The sequence below is a fragment of the Siphateles boraxobius genome, unplaced genomic scaffold (assembly GCF_051911475.1).
Source record: "Siphateles boraxobius isolate OS27281-9 unplaced genomic scaffold, OSU_SipBor_1 8, whole genome shotgun sequence".
Classification (NCBI taxonomy): domain Eukaryota; kingdom Metazoa; phylum Chordata; class Actinopteri; order Cypriniformes; family Leuciscidae; genus Siphateles; species Siphateles boraxobius.
The window spans coordinates 3,266,948-3,287,801 of record NW_027509208.1 but is presented as its reverse complement, the minus strand read 5'-3'; the positions used below and the strand labels follow the sequence as shown (position 1 = coordinate 3,287,801).

Genomic DNA, 20,854 nt, shown 5'->3' with positions numbered 1-20,854 from the left:
TCGAGGGTCACGGGAAGCTCTCGCTGACCATGCATCACGATGAAACAGCCTCGAATGACACAAAATGAGGAAATCCTGTGGTTGGAGTGATTTTTGTCTGTTGGTTATCTTGGCTGACCCCCTAAACACTAGGCATGTTTTTTTCGTGCTGCTGTTCTTGTTAGCCTCGCACATAACGTGCATGTCAGGCCACGTTTCAGTCGAATCTACCTCATGAGATTTCCAAATGACAAAAATACCCTCACACTTCAGTTACTATCACGCATGACTTACGCTTGATCAAGATTTGACGAGCTTTCCAAATTGTAAATGCCTCGTATTTTGAGATAATTACTCTTGCATGCAAAAAATGCTGCACCCCTGAGATGAATAGTTAGGCTGAATTGCTGTAATAGCTGGCTAGCTGTAAAACGGTGTACACGCCAGGTTTAGTTTTGTAAAATGGAAAATACAGGTAATTAAACAGACATTTTTATAGATTGAAATCAGCCTCAGACAGGTGATAAACATCATGGAAGGTTATCTGATATCATACCACATTATGTTGATTGGTCTTGTTACCAATCTGACCTTTCTAGATTTCTTGTCTCCACTGTCAACGTTAATTTGCTCAGCTCAGACTGCAGCTCCATTCTAAAAACTAGTCAGCTGCATCATATCATGATCCGAGCATGCTTTTTGTTTGAAAAGGTACATAATTATGCTGCCTTCGAAGTTCTTTTCTTTTGACAATCCAAAATGGCATTGTGACGAGTGAAAAATATTGATAAAATGTAATTGATAGAAGTAATGAAAACGCGATTTTTATTTCCCTCAATTATTTATTGTACAGTTGCATGATTTGGGGAAAAAATCTAATTGCGGGTTTTCTGTAAAAAAAAAAAAAAAAAAAAGGTGTGTAAAATGATTCAATTTAAAGGCACTGTTGATAGCTGTCAGATGCCAAATATGTCAAGGTTATAGATGAGTCCTCTCATTATGAGTGCTGTCAGCATGTGTCTGACCTGCTGCGGGGGGTTAGGAAGAAGGGCATGGGTGTGAGAAGATGCTCCATGGATGGGGGGATGGGTTTTTAAAAAATGAGATGGGGGTTTTCACATACAGTATATTACTCCCATATATAATTCATGTTGTTGTAGGAAGCAGGTACCAGTTTGAATTTAATTTCAGTAAAGCTTTATGTTTGGTTGTTAAATTATTCTCTTCCGTCATTCACAAAGAATCCAAACAAAGTGCGTTCTTGGGAAGGCTTTGCGATTGACAGTATTTTGCATGTCGGCTGTTCTGTAAAGCTGAAAGAACACGCCCCCCCCCCCCCCCCCCCCCACTTGTCTGTCATCAGTCAACGTGTTTTGCAACATCTTTCTTTGAGAGCCGATCCACTTTTTGAACTCTTGTGTGCATTTCTTCTAGTCTTGTCGAAACGTGTTTCGTCAAACGCATATTTTTGGGATACTTGCGGTTTCAAGTCCTAGCACTGACACCTTTCCTCTGTAAGTTATAATTAGTAGTCGTTTCCAACCTAAGGGATTGGCTGTGGCCCAGAAAGTGTCTGGCCCGGAGGACTGCAGAGGTGTGTGTGTATGTGTGTGTGTAGCCTTTTTGTCCCTTTCATTTATTTTTGCTACTGAAAATGGGGGTTTGTGCCAGCTTTAGACCAAGACTGCTTTCTGTCATTGTATATAAAGTGTTCACATCACATGATTTGATGTTAAAATATTTGAGTTTCAACATGAACTTAGGTTTAACTACACTTATGTTTATGACTTCAGTCTTAAGATCCTTTCAAGAACAATAACTATAAAGATGACCATAACGATAACTACCTTAGCATTCACACCAAGAACGATAACCATAACGATAACTATTTTAGCGCCCACACCAACGAACGATAACGCTCTGTTTTGCCTTATTCTGTCCTTGAGCTGCCTGCTTAAATAGAAAAAGACCATCTAATTAATTTGACATGTAAAGAAACAAGCCACAGGTTGTTTTATTTTTATTTTTACCAGAAAGTAATTCTACAGCAATACGCTTGTGTGAAATAACAATAATAATTTGGCACTTTCTGCGAGTGGTTTTACAGAAAACACTGGGAAAATGGTGGACAGTGTGTGTAGACTCTGATCAGATTTCTTTTTATCTTAGCATTAAGTGCCTCAAAAAAGTTGTAAACATATTTATTAATATAATAAGTTAGAATTAAACACTCACCCTCTTTATTTTCTAAATGTCTTTCGTTGATCTTATACAATTCATCCATGCATGTTTAATTTGTAAAAAAATCTTTTGAACTTTTAAAGGGTTAGTATACCCCAACCTTTTGTCATTAATTACTCACCCTCATGTCGTTCCAAACCCGTAAGACTTTTGTTCATCTTCGGAACACGAATGAAGATATTTTTGATGATATCTGAGAAATTTCTGTCCCTCGGTCAGTTGACAGCTTCGCAACTACCAGTTTGATGCTACAAAAAGTTCAGAAAGAGATCGCAAAACTAATCAATGAATTGGGCGGTTAGGTAAACAAATGATGAACAAAAATATTTATTTTGTGGAACACAAAAAAAGACATTTTGAAGAATAAACTGGTCTTATTCCATGCGATTACAATGAATGGGAAATTGAACTTTTAAGGATTAAAAAGGATCCAAAAGCACCATAAAAATGTCATAAAAGTGGTCAATACAAGCTTACAAGAATGTATGGTAAGTTTTATTAATTGATACAGTAGCTTTGTGTGAGGAAGAGATTTTTAATTAAACGCAAACTAGTAGGCTACATTCTCAAAAATGTTTTTACTTTTATAATTTAAGGACCAATAAGAGGGTAAATCATGTGTAAATGATGACACATGTTCATTTTTTTAAGTATCCCTTTAGCCTTATGTGAACAACATGGTGAGAAGTATGTGTGTATGGATCACGTTACTAATTGCAGGTTACTAATAGGGTTGGATATTTGCTTTTAATGGGAAAGTGTTAATCTAGTCCAAATTAAAATTTCACAGTGGCATGTTCCAACGAAGTTGATTAGCGATTAAGATAATAATGATTACAATGAGAGTGATGATAATCTGCACATATTACATGGGTGGTGAAGTTTCAACAGTTCCGACTGCCTCCGGGTTTTCAGTCAGTCGTGGTAGGAAACGTCCAGCAGGATTTCATTCACTCCTCTGTTCTCAGAGAATGCAGTAGGGTAGAGTTACATCTACCATGACATATTTTGCCACAGGGAGGTGACTGGGTGTTATTATGTTGACTGAAAAACTCCTGCTAAGCTAATGGTGGTATTTTTACATCCCTGCCAATTGAGCGTAAAAGCATTGCTGTCTGTGGAAAGTTTTCACAGCTCTTGTGTCATTGTCAATGTTGTTGGATGACTATGTAATCTTCTTTGGGGGATACCGTTCTGCTTTTCTTAAAAGGTGTCTGCATTAGGTTCTGAGAAATGGCAACGCTCCTGTTAATTATACATTGACCCTCACATTAAACAATATCGTACACTACCCTTATTTCCCTGACCTACAGTAGCAACATCTCTGTATATTGACTCCATCGATAAAGTAGTTCACCCATGAATGAAAATTGTGTCATCATTTACTCACCCTCATGACTTTCTTTCTTCTGTCAAACACAAAGGATATATTTATATCTGATTTTTTAAGCTGCTCTTTTCCATTCAATGAAAATTAATGGTGACCAAGATTGTCAAGCAAAATTTTCAGTGAATAAATTAAATTTCAGTGTTCCTTACAGAAATCTGTTTTATGGTTTCAGAAGACTGAAAACCATATGCTTTTTGCTTAAAAAAGCAAAATGCATAATAAAAGTGGTCCATATGACATAGTATAAATCAAACATTTACAAACTGAATCTGCAAGGCTGCCAACTCACGAATTCACCGTGAGGAAGAATTGTCACTTTTTACACGCTCTCACGCCACACATCCATTTTCTCACGCAGAGAAAAATCGCGAAGCAAAGGGGACACTGACACCGGCAGACAAGACATAGCAGATTACTATTTATATGAAACAAATTCTCAGCTCTCAGATTCTGTCAATTTGATTACAAAATTCAAACAATAAACACCGTTTTGGCGCTTGTAAATGTGACGTGACAGATCTCAGGTCAAGCCGCACGTGAACCGATCATCTGTTACTCTTTACTAGGCTACTAGTTAATAGTAAATAAACACGAATGATCAATATGTTCAATGTTTAACTTACCGAAATGTAATCAAATTGATCAATCAGTGTTTTCAACCGCCGAATGACATCCATAAAACAGCTGGAGGCTCAGGAAAGCAATTTAATGACCAGAGGACGTTAGTTGGACTTAAAAAAATTGATATAGAGAGGAGTTCTTTGCTAAATATGATAACTATATTACATATTTAATATATTTTTACCTATATCACTAAAATATTATAACGTTGTTATTATAAAAAATGCATTATATTTAATTTGAGTTGTTATTTTTAACCTTTAAAAATTAATACCAGCTGACAGAGCTCTGTATGTTTACAGCATTAGGTGAGAGATTTTTTTGGGGAGAAAAATTAACATAACGCATTAACGTATCTACTGTACCTAATATTTATCCAAAGGAATCGATATTGAATCAAGATCAGAACCAAATCACAAGAATTTAACTGAATTGAAATTGTGAAATTTGTGTCAAGCAATAATAAAAGCAGTAGCATACCAGTCATTGTAGCATACCAGTCATTGTACCATGTAAACATTGTGTTGTCACTAAACTTAATAAAATTCTGTTTAGTTACAAAATGTTTTGACAATCACAATACACTTATTGTGAATCAAGTTTTTTTTGCTTTTTTACATCCCCCCCCCAATCCCAATCCACCCATTTTATGTTATGTTACGTTATGTTATGTTACATTCTCACTGTTTACAAAGGCAGGGCCTGCCATCTTGTCTTTTTGGCTTGTTGTTTCTGATTGAACTTTAACCCCAAGGGGGAAATCTAGATCAAATCTCGGTAGGGAAAATCAAAACAAAACGTCATTTTGTGTTTGTCCCTTCAAATGCAAATGAGCTGCTGCTCCAGGCACCGAGGGGGGAGCTTCAAGAGCTCATGTGTTAGCAGCTCTGATTACTTCACGCAGACAAGCACTAAAATGTCAGAAAATGTTCTACCTTTTATGTTTAAACTGGAGTCAAAACAAACAATGATGGAGCAACTGGAGAAGAAGTGACAACATGTAGAATGCAACAGGACGTTTCTGAATGGTTAGTTGATGATTTTATGTTGCTGATGTGGAGTTAACTATCTTCAAGTCTTTGATTAGCATATTCTGTCATGATAATCTATAAAATCGCTTGTGTGGGAGCTGTTGTAAGATGCCTACAGAGTGACATGTTATTGCATTTGTGTATCGTACTGTATTGGATGTGAAAAGACAATGCGACAGCTTGAGCAGAATCACAAATGTGCTCTATACAACAACTCTTCCTCTTCTCAACATGGACATGGGCTGTGTGTTCCCGGGGGCAGGGTTTATGTAAATTTTAGGTTTGGTGATGTCACTAACCCGGGAGGAATGTTGTGTAGTCCCTACCAGCCATTTGTTGTAGTCCTTAAAAAAGATTTCTTTAAAAGCAAATATCTGCCTTTGCTTTTAACTTTGAGCGTTGCAACTTTGCAGATTGTGTTTATGCTCAAACAGCAACATTACACACTAACTAAAGTTAGAAAAGTGAAATCCTAATCAACTACCCCTTTAAATCGTAAATCTGATTTTCTGTGAAAAAATCTGGGATTTATTTTTTAAATAATATATTTAGGCCATTTTTAAGGTCTTAGTATGCAGGACACCATCTCTGGTGGTGTCTGTCTGCTCCCCATTGGGCCTGATAGTGTCCTTTTAAAGGTGAATGGTTGCTTCCTGTATTGTAATGCCATCTTATCTAACCTTGTAGCATGACTCAGTCTATGTATTTCTTATGAAGATTGAAAAAGCAGGGAATCATTATTCAAAACGGGTGATGCGACTGCAGGCACTGATGAGAGCTCTAGTAACTAGGAACACAGTAAAGTGTCGAACATGCTTTTGAATTGTTTAGCCATTTCATCTCCGTCTTTTGTGCGGACAGTTTCTGTTTATGTCGTTTGTCACATAACTTTCCTGCATTCAGTACATTTTTAACATAGCTGTCTGTGCTAAAAGAGCCATGTGTTTTGCTCTTTTCCACTATTAATGCACTTGCAGCATGGTGCTTGAGTTTCGGGCATGTCTAATGGGTAATTCTTCATCTACCCCGGCCGTCTGTTTGCATTTTTTCTTGATGAACATTAGCACAGGAACCCTGAGATCTTATTGCTTTGTTAGTACTGAGTGGTTTTCCTCTGGCTTCATTTTTATTTTGGGAATATCCTGTTTTTGCATTGCAGTGGTTAGACAATTGTAGTTTTGTCTTGTCTGAAAAATCATGCCATCATGCTTCTATAGCTGAGGATGCTTTAGGGGCGATATTGCTTTGGGAATTTGGCCGTCATGGGTGCTCACTCTAGCATTAATCACAATTTATCGCCCCATTGCATGTTTATGTAGTATGAAAGTGATTCTCAGGCATGTTTATGTATGTTTGGTACTTATTAATGATTTAATGCTCTCCTCCATCCTCACGGAAGGTTTCATATATCACCCCCCACTAACTGCGTGGTACTCTGAGCCATGATTTTGCTTTGGGGATTGAAAGCACCCATTACTTTTTTATTCATTTGATATCCTGCTAGCTTGTTTAATAACAGTGCCTGCCATCGCATCTATTAAGGAAACCCCTGCTCAAGATCCCTTCATTTTGTAAATGTAATTTATTCAGTCTGTTGGGACTCGTCTTATTTATGACCTTTATTACCAGTAGCAGTTGTGAGGCACTGGGACTTTTATTCCAGATTAAGCAAGACATTGTTGGAATCCCAGGTCATATAGTTACAAAAACAACATGAAGCTGTTTTAGAATTTTATTTATTTATTTATTTATTTATTATTATTATTATTAAATATATTATTTAAATGCTGGAATTGTTTAGTTATACCTGTAATAATAATAATAATGTAGATGATATTTTTTTCACTTATTTACTATTTTGCTGGAAATTTGGTTTATATTAAAGGGGTCATATGATGGTTCTAAAAAGAACATTATTTTGTGTAATGCAATGTGTTAAATGAATTTTTTTATTCATTTTTTTACACAAACTGTACATTATTGTTGCTCCTTTATGCCCCGCCTTTCTGAAACGTGTTGATTTTTACAAAGCTGATTGTTCTGTAAAGCGCGGTGTGCTCTGATTGGCCAGCGATCCAGTGCATTGTGATTGGCCCAAAAACCTTAAAGCTACAATATGTATTTTTTTTCGCTGCTAGGGCTCTCTACTCTCTTACAATAACAAGGGCATAGCATAGGTTGATGACGCATAAGCAGAATTATGGAGCTTGTCGTCATGCTGATGGATCTAATAATGTTTATGAATGACGTTTGTCTGTAGGAGACTAGCAGTAAGCTAGATCAACATTAGAAAAACATACTGATCATATTCTAACATTTCATCATGTTGAGCTATACAGCATAACATTGATCAGTTTTATGTACATTAGCTCACCTGTCTAATAAAGTACATTTACATTTATTCATTTTTTTGTCATCATTCAAGTACATGCAAGAGCGGCGTCTCTGTCAAGTCCAAGTTTGTCACGGACGTAGAGCTCTCGGCATCTCGAAAACGCCACGCTGATATTGATCCTCGTTTTAGTTCTCCTTTTGTCCCAAAGTCTGCTTGCCATGGTCCATAATGCTTGAATGAAACAACAGCGTGAGCGTGCCGCTAGACGTAACCCAGTTGTCCACGTCTGTCGCCATTGTTACTATGGCAGTACGAGCGGAAACCAGGGATAACTATTTTGACTGTAAAAAAAATGGACGACGCCCCTTCATTCTCTTCCATTGGTAAAATCTGAAATTGCCTAATATTGCACTGACATCTTGCACGGACTTGGGACCTGCTTCTGCGCTGTGGTGAGCACGGGACCCGAGTCTGCACGTAGTGAGCAGGAAGTAAAGCCGCGATATCAAGCTCTCGCCCTCAGTCTCGCAGAAACGGTTAGTACAGTTTACTGCAGAACAACTCATTATGTCAGTGTGAAATAAACAGTTATGGACATGTAGAAATTAAAGCTGAAGCTCCAATCTCCTTCCGAAAATCCCCTAAAAAGTCCGTTGGTGCCTAAGTGACTACTTCGTTTAGAGAAGCTGGCAATCACAGCTGTCAATCATGATGTGACTTTCCCGTTTTTATAGCATCAAATAACTAAGACCAAACTTATTTTAAAAAAAATGAACACTTAAATTTACATCAGTGTGAAAAAACTACCAAAAATGACAGAAAATGTCTTTGGAAAAAATACATTTCAATTGTTATTTAATTGTTCAGTTTGCATCGCGTTCATTATACTTCATGGGAAGGTGCTTTATCACCTATACTGGGACCAGCCACCAGGGCGCGATCGAGAGACTTTGGCTTCACTTTTCAGGACTTGTGCGGCACACTTGGGGATAACACTGATATTACGGAATTGACAGGCGACAAGTGAACATGGACGAGCCATTATTTAAAATTGGAATTTCTCTGAAATTAAAAATATTTGGAAACTTTTGGGATATTGTAAGTACACAACTGCAGGAAATATATCAAACTGTGCAAATGATTTTTGGATATTTTATTACAAAAATCTTACATATTGTAGCTTTAAGTATGTGACGTGTTAAGCCCCCTTACCATATTTGGAACATCAACTCCCAACCATAGACTATAAAAAAAATATGGAAGTAGTGTCTGTGACGTCACCCGTAAGTTTCTGAAGAGCATTTTTGAAGCCTTAAGTGGGCGGAGTCGGCCGTCGCCATCTTAGCAGCGCGTCACTCCCGAATAACAGAAAATGGCAAAGAGGCGGGAAGTGCATATAGCATTAGCTCCGGCTTAGGAGCTAATGCTATATGCTACTAGCAGTACCAAATCTGCAACTGCACAGCACCGTGCGATAAAGTGACAGTTGAAGATGTAAAGCCAATAGTTGAAAGTTCCCGTTTTTTCCCTTCTAAATATTATAATAGTTAATATCATACAATATTAATAACATAGCTACAAGTGAGACTGTGTATCGTGATTCTGTACTATTCTGCTAGTTGAAAATGTATTATGCAGTAACTTATATTACTCTGAGCGTGTGTGTGACAGTGATGTTTGTGCATGCATGTCAGTCACTCTTTTTTTACAGTCTATGGTCAGTCAGCGCAGCATCGCTCGTCAAGTTAGTAGAATACTTTACTCAGTCCATTTTTTAATCTGATTTTGGCTGCCTCTTAAATGGGTCAAACCATAGATATGACCTATCAAGTTCAATTAAATGTGCCAGAAATCGGTCCATATTTAAGGATATGCATTTATTGCATGGATGGAGAAAGCACCGACACCTGCAGGATTTCATCTGATGGTAAATAAGAATATAGTCTATCTGTTCCGTCAGAGCAAGGGTACCGAAGAACGAGTGTAGCCTCTATATCTATAGATGACTAGATGGTTTTCAAATCTGAAAACTCCAAAAAGCATCCATTAGTGCATGTTCACAGAGGAATCCAACTGAAATACAGCGCTGGTTGTTCTCTCGAACGATACTTGACAACGACGGAAACTAAATGCGTGGGCGTAGCAATGGGTGAATTAAATTGTATAAAATAATACCGAAAAAAAAGGACAAACACGGCAGAGATGCCAAGTTCAGCAGCTGGAATTAGCTGAGGTGACATGACTGCTAACAGCAGACAACGAACCGGATTGGTGCTTGCAACACGGAGCTGCTACAGCTAATGCCCAGAGCTCCCACTCAGCTAAAACGGCCGTTATGGGGGCATATACATAAAGAGTGTATTTGTGCCTCTTAACAGACACAAAATGCAATTAAAATGTCTGTCCAACATGAACAGGGCCCTTACATGTGAACAAGAGGCGTTTAGCAACTTAGCCATTGTTTAAATTCACCTAAATAGTGTTTTAGACAGCTAGCTGTAGTCTTGCGCTTTTGGCGTTCCGAATTGTGGCAACAGAATGTGGAAATACAAGAACTTAAATTTTCATCGTCTTCCTTTCCATGACCTCGAGATTTTGCAGTTGTGGCTAGTTGTACTTCAACTTGATGTCCAAACTCCCATACAAGTACTATGAGCAAGACTTCAGCGCGAGGCACAAAGACACTCTTTATGTATATGCCCCCATAACTGCCATTTTACCTGAGTGGGAGCTCTGGGCATTAGCTGTAGCAGCTCCGTGTTGCAAGCACCAATCTGTTTCGTTTTTTTTTCTATAGACCGTAGTCACAAAGGTATAACGATCAAGATTAACTTAAAAATTGCCCGGTGTTCTCCTTTAATGCTTAATATAATTTAAAGGTGCAGTGTGTGATTTTTAGCGGCATCTAGTGCTGAGGTTACGAATTGCAACCAACAAAAGTTACAGTGCCGACAGGAAAATATGTCATCGTCTGAGACAGTAGAGAGTAACCAGTTCAGCAATAAGGTTTCTTTACAAGGATAAATTAAGAAATTATGTTTACTTAATTATTCAGTAAAACTATATGTTATTGTGAATATTATTGTTACTTGTTGACACTTTGAGCTTTGTAACTCTGCAGATCTTATACATGCACAAACCGCTACATAATACACTAAAGAAAAAGGAAAAGAAATCGCATCATATGACCCCTTATGACCCCTATAAAAAAAGAACAAAAACAGTGGCAATAAATATTTGTTTTTGTTTGTTTTTGGACATTTAAAAGTTTTCTCTTTGGTCTTGTAGTATTTTATGCACAGAGAAAGTATGAGAAAAGATGGGGACTGGAAATTAAACTAACCAAGTCGCTTCATGCACATGAGCACCATCGTGCAACATGTCTGACCACCATGTATTTATTTTTGGTGAAATTGAATTAACTGTACATTTCTTGCTGGGGAATTTTGTGCAGGCTTCCACTCCAATTCGTAAGATAAATAGTCATACTTTTAAATTTGTCATCAATGTTGTTTGAAATATTGCACCTCACAGAACTTATAAGTAATTAAAATATAAGGTATTGAAAAATTTGGTTTAAAATTCTGTAACTTTTTACTCATCCTTGTTAGTGCATAGCCTCTGCTTCTGAAAGTTGTAGAGGTCAGAGCACATTGTCATAATTGTACTATTGTGTTAATGCTCTCAATATCTTATTAGCCTCTCTGGTTCTGAAAGAGGAAGGCCATCCTCAGGTCTTAAAGCTCCAGGAGCCGGGACGTGTTCTTCTGGAAGCAGCATTTTTGCGTTGTTACCTCACCGTGGCCGTAAATAATCCCTCTTATGGCTTCCAGATGTCCCCTTGCCAGAGGAGTGGATGTAGGAACACACTCTCAGGGCCTAGTATTCCCCTTTGCATCCTTCTTTGCACACACTCCTGTCCCCGAATTCAGCGGGGAGGGCAAATTTACACAAGTTCACGCAGATTCTAATAAGCGCCGTGTCATGCACACCCTTAACCAGTCTGGTTGGAGACACAAAGACGGGACGTGTTTTTCCAGTCCCACAATGCCAATGAGTTTACTATGACACTTTCTTTCAAAACCTTAGTATTTGTATTTTGCATAAATTTCATCCCTTTGTACCAGGGTTATTATTGTTAAAACAAAAAACATAAAAACATTAACTGAAATAAAATAAAATACAAAAAACAAACTTATTTTAGTTGAAATTGACGTACTAAAATAAGTTTAAAAAAGTAAATAACACAACAAAATGACTAAAATGAACTAAAATTACAGTGAAAACAAAATTAAAAAAACTATAATAGTATATCAATGATACTAAATAACACTGCCTTGTACAACCTCGCTATTACCATGTCAACCATTCTTTGCAAGGATGATAAACATCCATACAGTCAGTAATGTGGCGAAGGTGTTTACATTTACAGCACTGCAGATTACCTCACTCTCATTTGTCATCACAACCGTTGCTATGTTTGACATGCCCGTGTTGTTTTATTAGGTTTTTAGGTGAGTGATACTGTATAGCTATTGTTCGGCTGCCAAAATTAAACAAGAGAAGCATCACTAAAGCTAATATTGTTAACCCACTGATCCTTAGATACATAGGGCGGAGCTGGCTTCATGATGCACAGGTATCGCATACATTTTTCCATTGATGGGCCCCTCACTCGATCCACGTTTATTTGTTTTTACTCACAGGTCCCATTATGTTGTGGTTACATAGAGATTTATTCAGTGGTTGTTTTGTAGTCCATGCTGTCTGTGGAGGGGAGGAGTCTTTTAGGACTCTAGTGGTTATGTTTATGAGCATTATGCCTGGATGTATGTTGTCAATGGTGTGTGTGACGTAACGCACGGCTCCCACTGCAGTGGCACACTTATTTTACAAACATGTGGCTGACGTTAACGTGTCACAACTGTTGAAAGTTTCTTAGAGGTCAAGCGTGGCTGATTCTATCCAGGGATGTCTGAAGTTATTTGTGCCCTGTCTCAGTGGTAAGCCATGAGTGATATGAATTTAATACATCCAGTCAGATAGCATCTGAATGATCTGTTTTATAATATTAGTTCCCATTCGAGAGGTCTCTCGTATTGCGTAAGTAGCTTACGCTATGGGAAAAGTCCTTTTCTCGCGAATTTGAAGCCACATTTTTGAAACACAGTGCACAGCAGACACTAAGCTGAGCGTCTAGAGCGGTCCTTGGCTGTGCTGCGGCAACTGCACGAACCTATGGCGAGGCAGCTCATGCGCGCAAACCAATCATTTTGATTCGCGCCCCATAGCCCGCTAGAATGGGCGTGGCTTATATTATATAAGGCCCCATTCTCCGCCATACAACCACATTTAATCTCCTTCAGCGAACCCTCCACTTTGCTGACCTCCGTATTAGAAGCCGCCTTCGCTGCCGTCAAAAAGCCTTTCAACGGAACAAGCAACTCCTGTTTCAACTGGACGCCGCCTTCAGCCCGCTGTTCTGCTGTGCCATCCAGCGCGCTGTATCCTTTTAAAAGCTAAAAAGAGTGTTTGCCGATGCAAATCTTTTCTAAAAGAGCAAATTCAGGCGTTGTTCCAAATGCCTCGTGTCAACTGCGCCAAGTGCAGACTGCAGAGGCCCGCTCTTCAGTGGAGATCGCCACATCCTCTGTGCTTCCTGCCTAGGCCGTGACCACGCGGAAGCTGCGCTCTCCAAGGGCGGCTGCCTGGAGTGCGATGAGATGGCACTCTCTACAAGGCGGGCTCGACTGGCCAGTTTCGACGACGACAACCCCGCATCCGCTCCTTTCCCTTTACTCGAGCCACGCAAAAAGAAGCGCCGCACACAAAGGATGCCAGAGCGGATGATTACGAGCGAGCACACGCCAGCCCTGTCCCCGCGTGCCTCGCTCTCTCCCAGAGAAACCCCCTCGCTGGTCCTGTTCACACAGGCAGACCAACGCCCCTCTCAGCAACTGGCCGGTTTCGTCTCTTTCGGGGCATCAGAGGAGGAGGACGACAAGGAAGACAGCCTTTCTCTCGCTGCATCCGACCACGAGGAATGGACGGGCTAGCACGAGTGACGTGAGATCCAGCCTCGACGAAGAGCTTCTCCGCATGCATACTAAGGCCCGTTGAAGACCTCGGGCTCGAGTGGTCTTCGCCCGAGGACCCGCGCTTAGCAGGTTGGACGAATGGTTCTTGCAGGGGCGCCGACAGGCCCCTCAGCGGAGGCCTGCACCTTTCTTCCCCGAGGTACACGAGGAGCTAACGAAGTCGTGAAAAGCGCCACATTCAGCTCGTCTAAAGCCTTCATTTTACAGTGGAAAAATGTTACAAGGCGATTCATCAGAGTCTATTTGGAGCGTTCTGCTCCGTTCAGGCAGTCAGAACAGCTCTTCGTATGTTTTGGCGGCCGCTCCAAAGGGCTCGCGGTCACAAAACAGAGATTATGACGCTGGATAGTGGACGCTATCTCACTGGCTTATGAGTCTAAGGGCCTCCAGTGTCCCATAGGCGTCAAGAGCTCATTCCATGAGAGGCATGGCCTCATCTTCGGCATGGTCGAGTGGAATACCAATTGAAGATATATGTGCGGCGGCCGGCTGGGTCTCGCCTAGGGGTGTTGAAATTAATCGTTTCTAAGATGCATCGCGATGCAGACGAGGACGATTCGGTTATCGGTTCAGTAGACCATAACTAGTTATAATGTAGGCCTACTGACGCTTTTCTGACGTCATTTGTCACATATGTGCTTTGTCGTGATACCATACACTGGCAGAGGGAGGCGAGATGTGTGCGCATAATTAAAAATGCTCCAGCTACTTTAAAAGCCTACATCTGGACACATTTGGGCTTTTATGAACAACCTGGTTAGCACGACCTGGAGAAGACACGCGCTGTTTGCGCTCATGTCACGCACAAATAGAATAGGCAGGAGGTATAGCTTTATTAACTTGATTAACAATGTTAGCCGTGTTCACCCCGAGCGGTTATGCCTGGCAGAGCCGGACTGATTTAGAGTAAGAGAATGAGCTTCAACGTCACCCGAATCCGCAGCCAAAACAAATAATCCACCCGCCTCAATATTGTTCTCTGATTTAAGTATTCGCTGCCAGCCGATGGTGAAATTATAATTATTCTGTGTTGTTACGGGTGATTATAAATTATCGTCATCTTCAACAGTGAACTCTCGACGGTTGATGCGCCCGCCTCTAATGGTGACATATAGCCTACACTGATGAATGAGTGCTGCTTTTAAATAAACATTTCTTTAAAACAAAATTGATTTGATAAAATTTTATTTTCTTAATGGCATAAACAGGCCTTTGAAATTCAAACTGGAATGTCACTGTTTCTGTCACTGCGACTTCCCGAACAGACGAACACACACGCACGCGCACGGATCACTTTTAAAGTAAATTTGAAAATTGAGGATGCGGTGCATCGAAATGCATTGTGATACCGAATTGAACTGAATCGATGACATGATAATCGTAACCGAACCGAACCGTGAGACCAGTGTAGGTTCACAGCCCTAGTCTCGCCGTCCACATTTATGAGATATTATAACCTAGAAGTTCCTGCTTTGCAAGCAAATGTTTTTTCAATATAATAGGTGTTAAGCACATAACTATAAGGTCAATGCATCTGGTCCTAGTTCATACATATTATAAAGATTGGCCCTCTCTAGGCCCATTCCTTGGTTTCCTATAGAAGGCTCAGCATGGGTTTGGCCTCTATAAGGACTCATAACTTTACTCTTATATTGTCTTATGCAAAGTGTTGTGTAATTCGTGTGTTCATCATAGTCTATTTAGAGAATTCCTATCTGTGCATGCTGCTCATCTAGAAACATTACCATATTTACCATAAGTATGAATATATAAAATATAATAATATACATAAATATAATAGTAGAAATATGTGTATTTATTTATTTATTTGTTTATTTATTGCTGAAATATGGTTTGTGATTTCCATGCATGCTGTAAAAAATATAAAATTTTAATTAAATAATATATTCACACAGTTGTAACTGTGAGATCTACCGTCATCATATATCTGTGATCTGATACTTTAGTTATGCTGCCTACCCTTACTAATCGGTGTTTACACATAGTTGGTATTGTTGGCATGTTTTTAGCTGTCATCGGGGTGTGAGATAAACTAGCTACCTGATCTGTGATATGTGACTACTGTTAGATTAGTAGTGGGTCAGTGCTTAAGTGTAATTACAGTAGTAATGTGGAGCAGTTCTGATGAGATATAATGACCTGGTGGGGTAATGAAGGCCTGCTGGGACCAAAATGCCTTGGAGCCACCAATTGTACCTTGGTGATCTACCCTCTTATTTGCTCTGAAAGACAGATGCTGTAACTTCTACAGAGAATGACCCCTTAAATAGAATTGGAATATCGTGTGGGGAAATATTTGATTTATTCTTAGTATATATTATTAGATGGGGAAAGTATTTTTTACCTCTTCTAATTTTTTTTTACCGGTATTGCTTGTGTTTCACAATGCTATAGTTTTCTGGATGATTTTAGCCTTAGCAAATACGTGTAATAGTTTTTTCAAATATTGTGCTATTTTTAATTATTATTGTTAAGGTTCAATGTTTTTAATGGTTGGATTTATAAAACCACATTTTTATAGAAAAAGGTCTCAGAAGTTGTTTTCTAATTGCTGTATTTTTGCACTTTGATGTCTAATGCATTTAATTTTTACTTGCATTGGGGACCCAAGGTATTTAAACATTTTTAAAAAAATTGAACGTCATTCCATTATTGAATAAAAAAACAAACCAACTTTGTCACAAAAGATGAAGCACACTTTTTTGGTAAAAAACATGGCTCAGAAAGGTGAAATTAGTTCTGAGGAAAGGGGTAGCATAGCAGTCTTTGTTCGCACATGCATTTAGTTTCATATTCTGTTGCAAAGGAAATTCATATTTTTAAGTGCAGTGTAAGTTTAAAGGGATAGTTCACCCAAGGGATACTCACCCTCAAGTTGTCCAAAACTTGTATAAGTTTCTTCTGCTGAACACAAAAGAAAATATTTTGAAGAATGTGGGTAACCAAACAGTTGATGAGCCCCATTGACTTCCATAGTATTTTTTTCCATACTATGGAAGTCAATGGGGCCCCTGGCCTGTTTGGTTACCCATATTCTTCAGAACATCTTCTCTTGTGTTCAGCAGATTTGGAACAACTTGAGGGTGAGTAAATTATGACCGAATATTTGGGTGAACTATCCCTTCAAGTTTTCTGGATCCACTATATATTCCAGGAGAATTTTCATCATTAAATTATCCACTTTTAAATAGCCAAGCCAAACCCCCCTATAACAGGTCAGTTTGACTTGTTTGTTGTAGTCTGACAGGCATTTCCTTATTTCTCACAGGGCCAGATGTTTTTGCATTTCTTTCCTCTGCACAATCCAATATTGCTATGGCAACAGAGATGTCCCACCCCGTGTGCATGATGCTGATTGGAAGAGATTTAGGGACAACATTGTGAGTCTGCGGCAGAGGCAGTGCATGTGCTCCATGGAAAATTTCTTGCTACAGCACACCTCAGTAATGTGTACAAGAGCCATTAGATGAGGTCGAGCTTTGATATTTTAGGAAGGTCAAGCTTACCTCATTCTGAGGGTTTAGAGCTACATAGACTGATGATGGCAGGTGTGGGTGGCGTGTTTGAACTCATGTTGAGGATAAACATGGCAGATTTTTAACCTATCGCACTGCGGTTGAGATCATCCACTTCTCTGTTCCCAAGTTTTCCCCCTTGTTAGATATCTGATCCAGGGATGGCAGGTCTCCGTTTAGAATTGTCTACACCCTGTGAATAAATAACACCTACAACATTGCTGTAGTAAAATACGGATTTATTTTACATAATTCATTTGAAAATGTTTAGAATTCTTTTTTCATAAGTAGTTCAAATGTTTGGGGTAAGATTTTTGTATGTTTTTGAAAAGAAGTCTCCTATACTCAACAAGACAAAAATAGAGTAAAGAAATAATTGTTTTCTATTTCAATTCCTTTGGCAAAGCTGAATTTTCAGCATCATTACTGCAGTCTTCAATGTCACATGATCCTTCAGAAATCATTCTAAGAAACATTTCTTATTATTATCAATGTTGAAAACAGTTGTGCTGCTTAATATTTTATTTGGAAACTGAGATGCATTTTTTCATTATCAGAACATGATGAGTAGAAAGTTTAAAAGAACAGCATTTATTTAAAATATAAATCTTTTGTAACATTTTACATGTCTAAACTGTCACAATTTAATGCGTTTTTTGCTCAATAAAAGTATTCACTTCTTTAAAAAAAACTAATGATTGACAGTAAATTTATTCATGTTTTTAACAATTTCATAATTTGTGTGAAATAAACAAAAAATAGTTTGTTTTAACTGATTTTGTCACCTTTCTTTTATTTTGTTTTTACAGCCAAACCTTTCACATCCAAGGTGAAACAGATGCGCTTGCGCAAGGAGGATTTTGAGATCCTGAAGGTGATTGGACGGGGAGCTTTTGGAGAGGTATTTATTGTTCTCGTTTCCTTTGGAACATTATTTTTTTAAGATCCCGTAATAGCCCCATTGCAATATTTAATGAGTTAGTATACTGATTTGCAATAAGCACAGGTATGTTGGAGAGTTACGGATATTCTTCATGTAGTGCTTTTAAGAGCCTGAGGCAGTTGATGTTCTTTTGTAATGACAGACGTGTGATGTAGTCACTGGGGAATGTGTGGTATACAGGTAGGCCAGGAAACCAGTACTATTAGGTTACTTCATGAGGCCTGGCTGTTCAGAATGGCTCGTGAAGTGGGAACATTGGACAGGAGCCATGTTTTAAAACCCAAGCAAATGGTTATGGAATTTTTATTCAGGTTTTATTTCACAGTGAGAAAATAGCTCTGTGACACTTTGACGGTTCCAGAAATAGTCCACCCAAAAATAAAAATTGTCATTATTTACTGACCCTTTTGTTACCCATGCAACTCTCTTTCTTCCTACAAAAAAAAAAAAGGAATCTTTTTTGAGGAATCACTTGGCACTTGCGTACAAGTTGTACAGACTTTTTTTATAATCATTTTATGATATTTCTTCCATCCTTATTGAAGCTCGAAGGCTTTAGTCCTCATTCAGATCTTTTTTTTTTATTGAAAAAAAGTCAAGCGGGTTTGGGAATTGCAATACATAAAAGATGACCAAATTCTCAAAAGCTAATCCTTTAAAATACAGATCTGCTTTAAACAAATTGCTCAGAAATCAAGTACCTTAAATTTTCCAAGAAGGGAAATACATTAACAACTGTGTCTGCAAAAAGACAGTTTAAACTTTCTTAACAACGGATAGGTTTGAGTTATAGAAATGGCAACACATTTATTAGATTTGGTGGATGGAAATACATCAAAGATCCTTGAGGTTAAAGTAGATTTTAAAGGGCAATATTTGTCAGTCCTTGGGTTTTTCTCCACTTGTCAACGTCTGGTGGGCTATGATTCATCTATGCCCGCCTCAGTGGGAACGTTTTCGTCTGACACACCACTCGACAGGGTTTCCGGCCTCACTTCAGTCCAGCTGGAATCAACAGCTCATGGAAACCTAGCAGAAAGTCTGTTCTGCTTGATGTGAGCCTGTAGCCAAAATAACACGAGAATGGAAGCCATGCAGCTGTGAGAAAACGTTTTGGAAGGAACAGATTGAGGATCAGTCACACACTTTCATCTCCTGATGGATCAGGAAAGGGCTTGGGCGAGAAGAAGAAGGGCCGATTACATCATTTCCTGTGAAGAAATTTGAAGCCAGTAGCTGCTACTGAATTTCGAATTTGAAGATAAAAAAAATCTTTTTAAGATCATTGATTTTTTTGTGTGCATTGTTTGTCACATTATTTGAACACTTTTCAACACATTTAAATCCCTCTTTTATTTTTTTAATTTTTTTATTAAAACTGTGTAGGGTGTGGAAAGGGAAATCACATCACATACTGTCATCGTACACTTGATGGCAGAAAGCGAAGAGCAAAAGAACTTTGACAGAGACTCCTCTATCAGCAAAGTCAGAGCCAAGAACAGTGTGCTCTATCCTGATCAAGTCACTGAACATTGCCAGAACACTGTTGTGTTCTCTGATCATCATTTAATAGAGTGAAGACATCACACATCCAACTGAGCCTAATGCTTTATATTCCCTCTTTAAGGGAGATGCTAGATATGATCATTATGTTACTTTCCTGGGACTATGATCTCATGACATTCACAGGCATCTGTTTTTCCTTGGATTTGAACTGTACTGTTTGTAGTCTCACAGAGATTGAATTTGCTGCTTATTGTTACAAATAATTGCCTGCTTAGACAGGAATAAACTGTCTGACTAACGTTCATAATGTTAAATAAATCTCTTTCAAATAAATGATACTCTTTCTATTCATCAAAGAACCCTGAAGAAAATATATCACGGTTTCTACAAAAATATATTAAGCGGCACAACTGTTTTTAGTATTGATGATAATAAGAAATATTGTTTGAGCCAAATCAGCATACTAGAATGATTTCTGAAGGATCATGTGACACTGCTGAAAAATTTAGCTTTGCCATCATATGAATAAATTATATTTTTATACAAATAAAATACATTTACAAGAATACAAGTATGTCCGAATTCAGTACTCATAAAAGAGTTGGCAAAAAGTACCTGGGTGACCACCTACTAACCGGCGTGATTCTGAAGTGTGCTCATCTCATGAGCCCACGGTTGAGGATTTGTTAATGACATGGAAGCGACACAACTGACACTGGGTCACATGATAATGAAAATGTCTTTGGAGAAGCGCTAATTAAACATCACTGTAATTTCGGTCATTGATTTCGGCCCTCCAAAACCATTTCAGCCCAAAACCGCCAAAATTTCGGTCCATCTCTTCTTAATTATTTGCATTTAGCAATTAGTTGCATTTAATTTCTGCAAACTTGCAGTACCAGTAGAAATGAGCAAATCTGCTGTACTTTTTCTGCAAGGAATGCTAATGGTAACACTTTTAACAAACAAGTTAAGTAGCACCTTTTCGTAACTGGTAATAAAAAAATCACTGTTTCCAGGTAAAATGATGTTTTAAGATCACATCAAGGCTGATGTTCTTGTCTTCCTTACAGGTTGCAGTAGTAAAGGTGAAAAATACAGACAAAGTATTTGCCATGAAGATTCTCAACAAATGGGAAATGCTCAAAAGGGCTGAGGTGGGCTGATGTTTTTA

The 20,854-nt window shown here is 38.6% G+C and overlaps 1 protein-coding gene across 14 annotated transcripts in view; it reads left to right on the top strand.

Annotated features, from left to right (window-relative positions):
* cdc42bpab (CDC42 binding protein kinase alpha (DMPK-like) b) overlaps nucleotides 1–20,854 on the top strand; it is a 65,485-nt gene that overhangs the window by 5,919 nt on the left and 38,712 nt on the right. For all 14 annotated transcript variants that reach the window (XM_077219829.1, XM_077219826.1, XM_077219822.1 and 11 more), the window contains exons 2-3: nucleotides 18,041–18,132; nucleotides 20,754–20,837. In XM_077219829.1, the coding sequence (XP_077075944.1) occupies nucleotides 18,041–18,132; nucleotides 20,754–20,837 (176 nt within the window). The remainder of the gene's footprint in view (nucleotides 1–18,040; nucleotides 18,133–20,753; nucleotides 20,838–20,854) is intronic.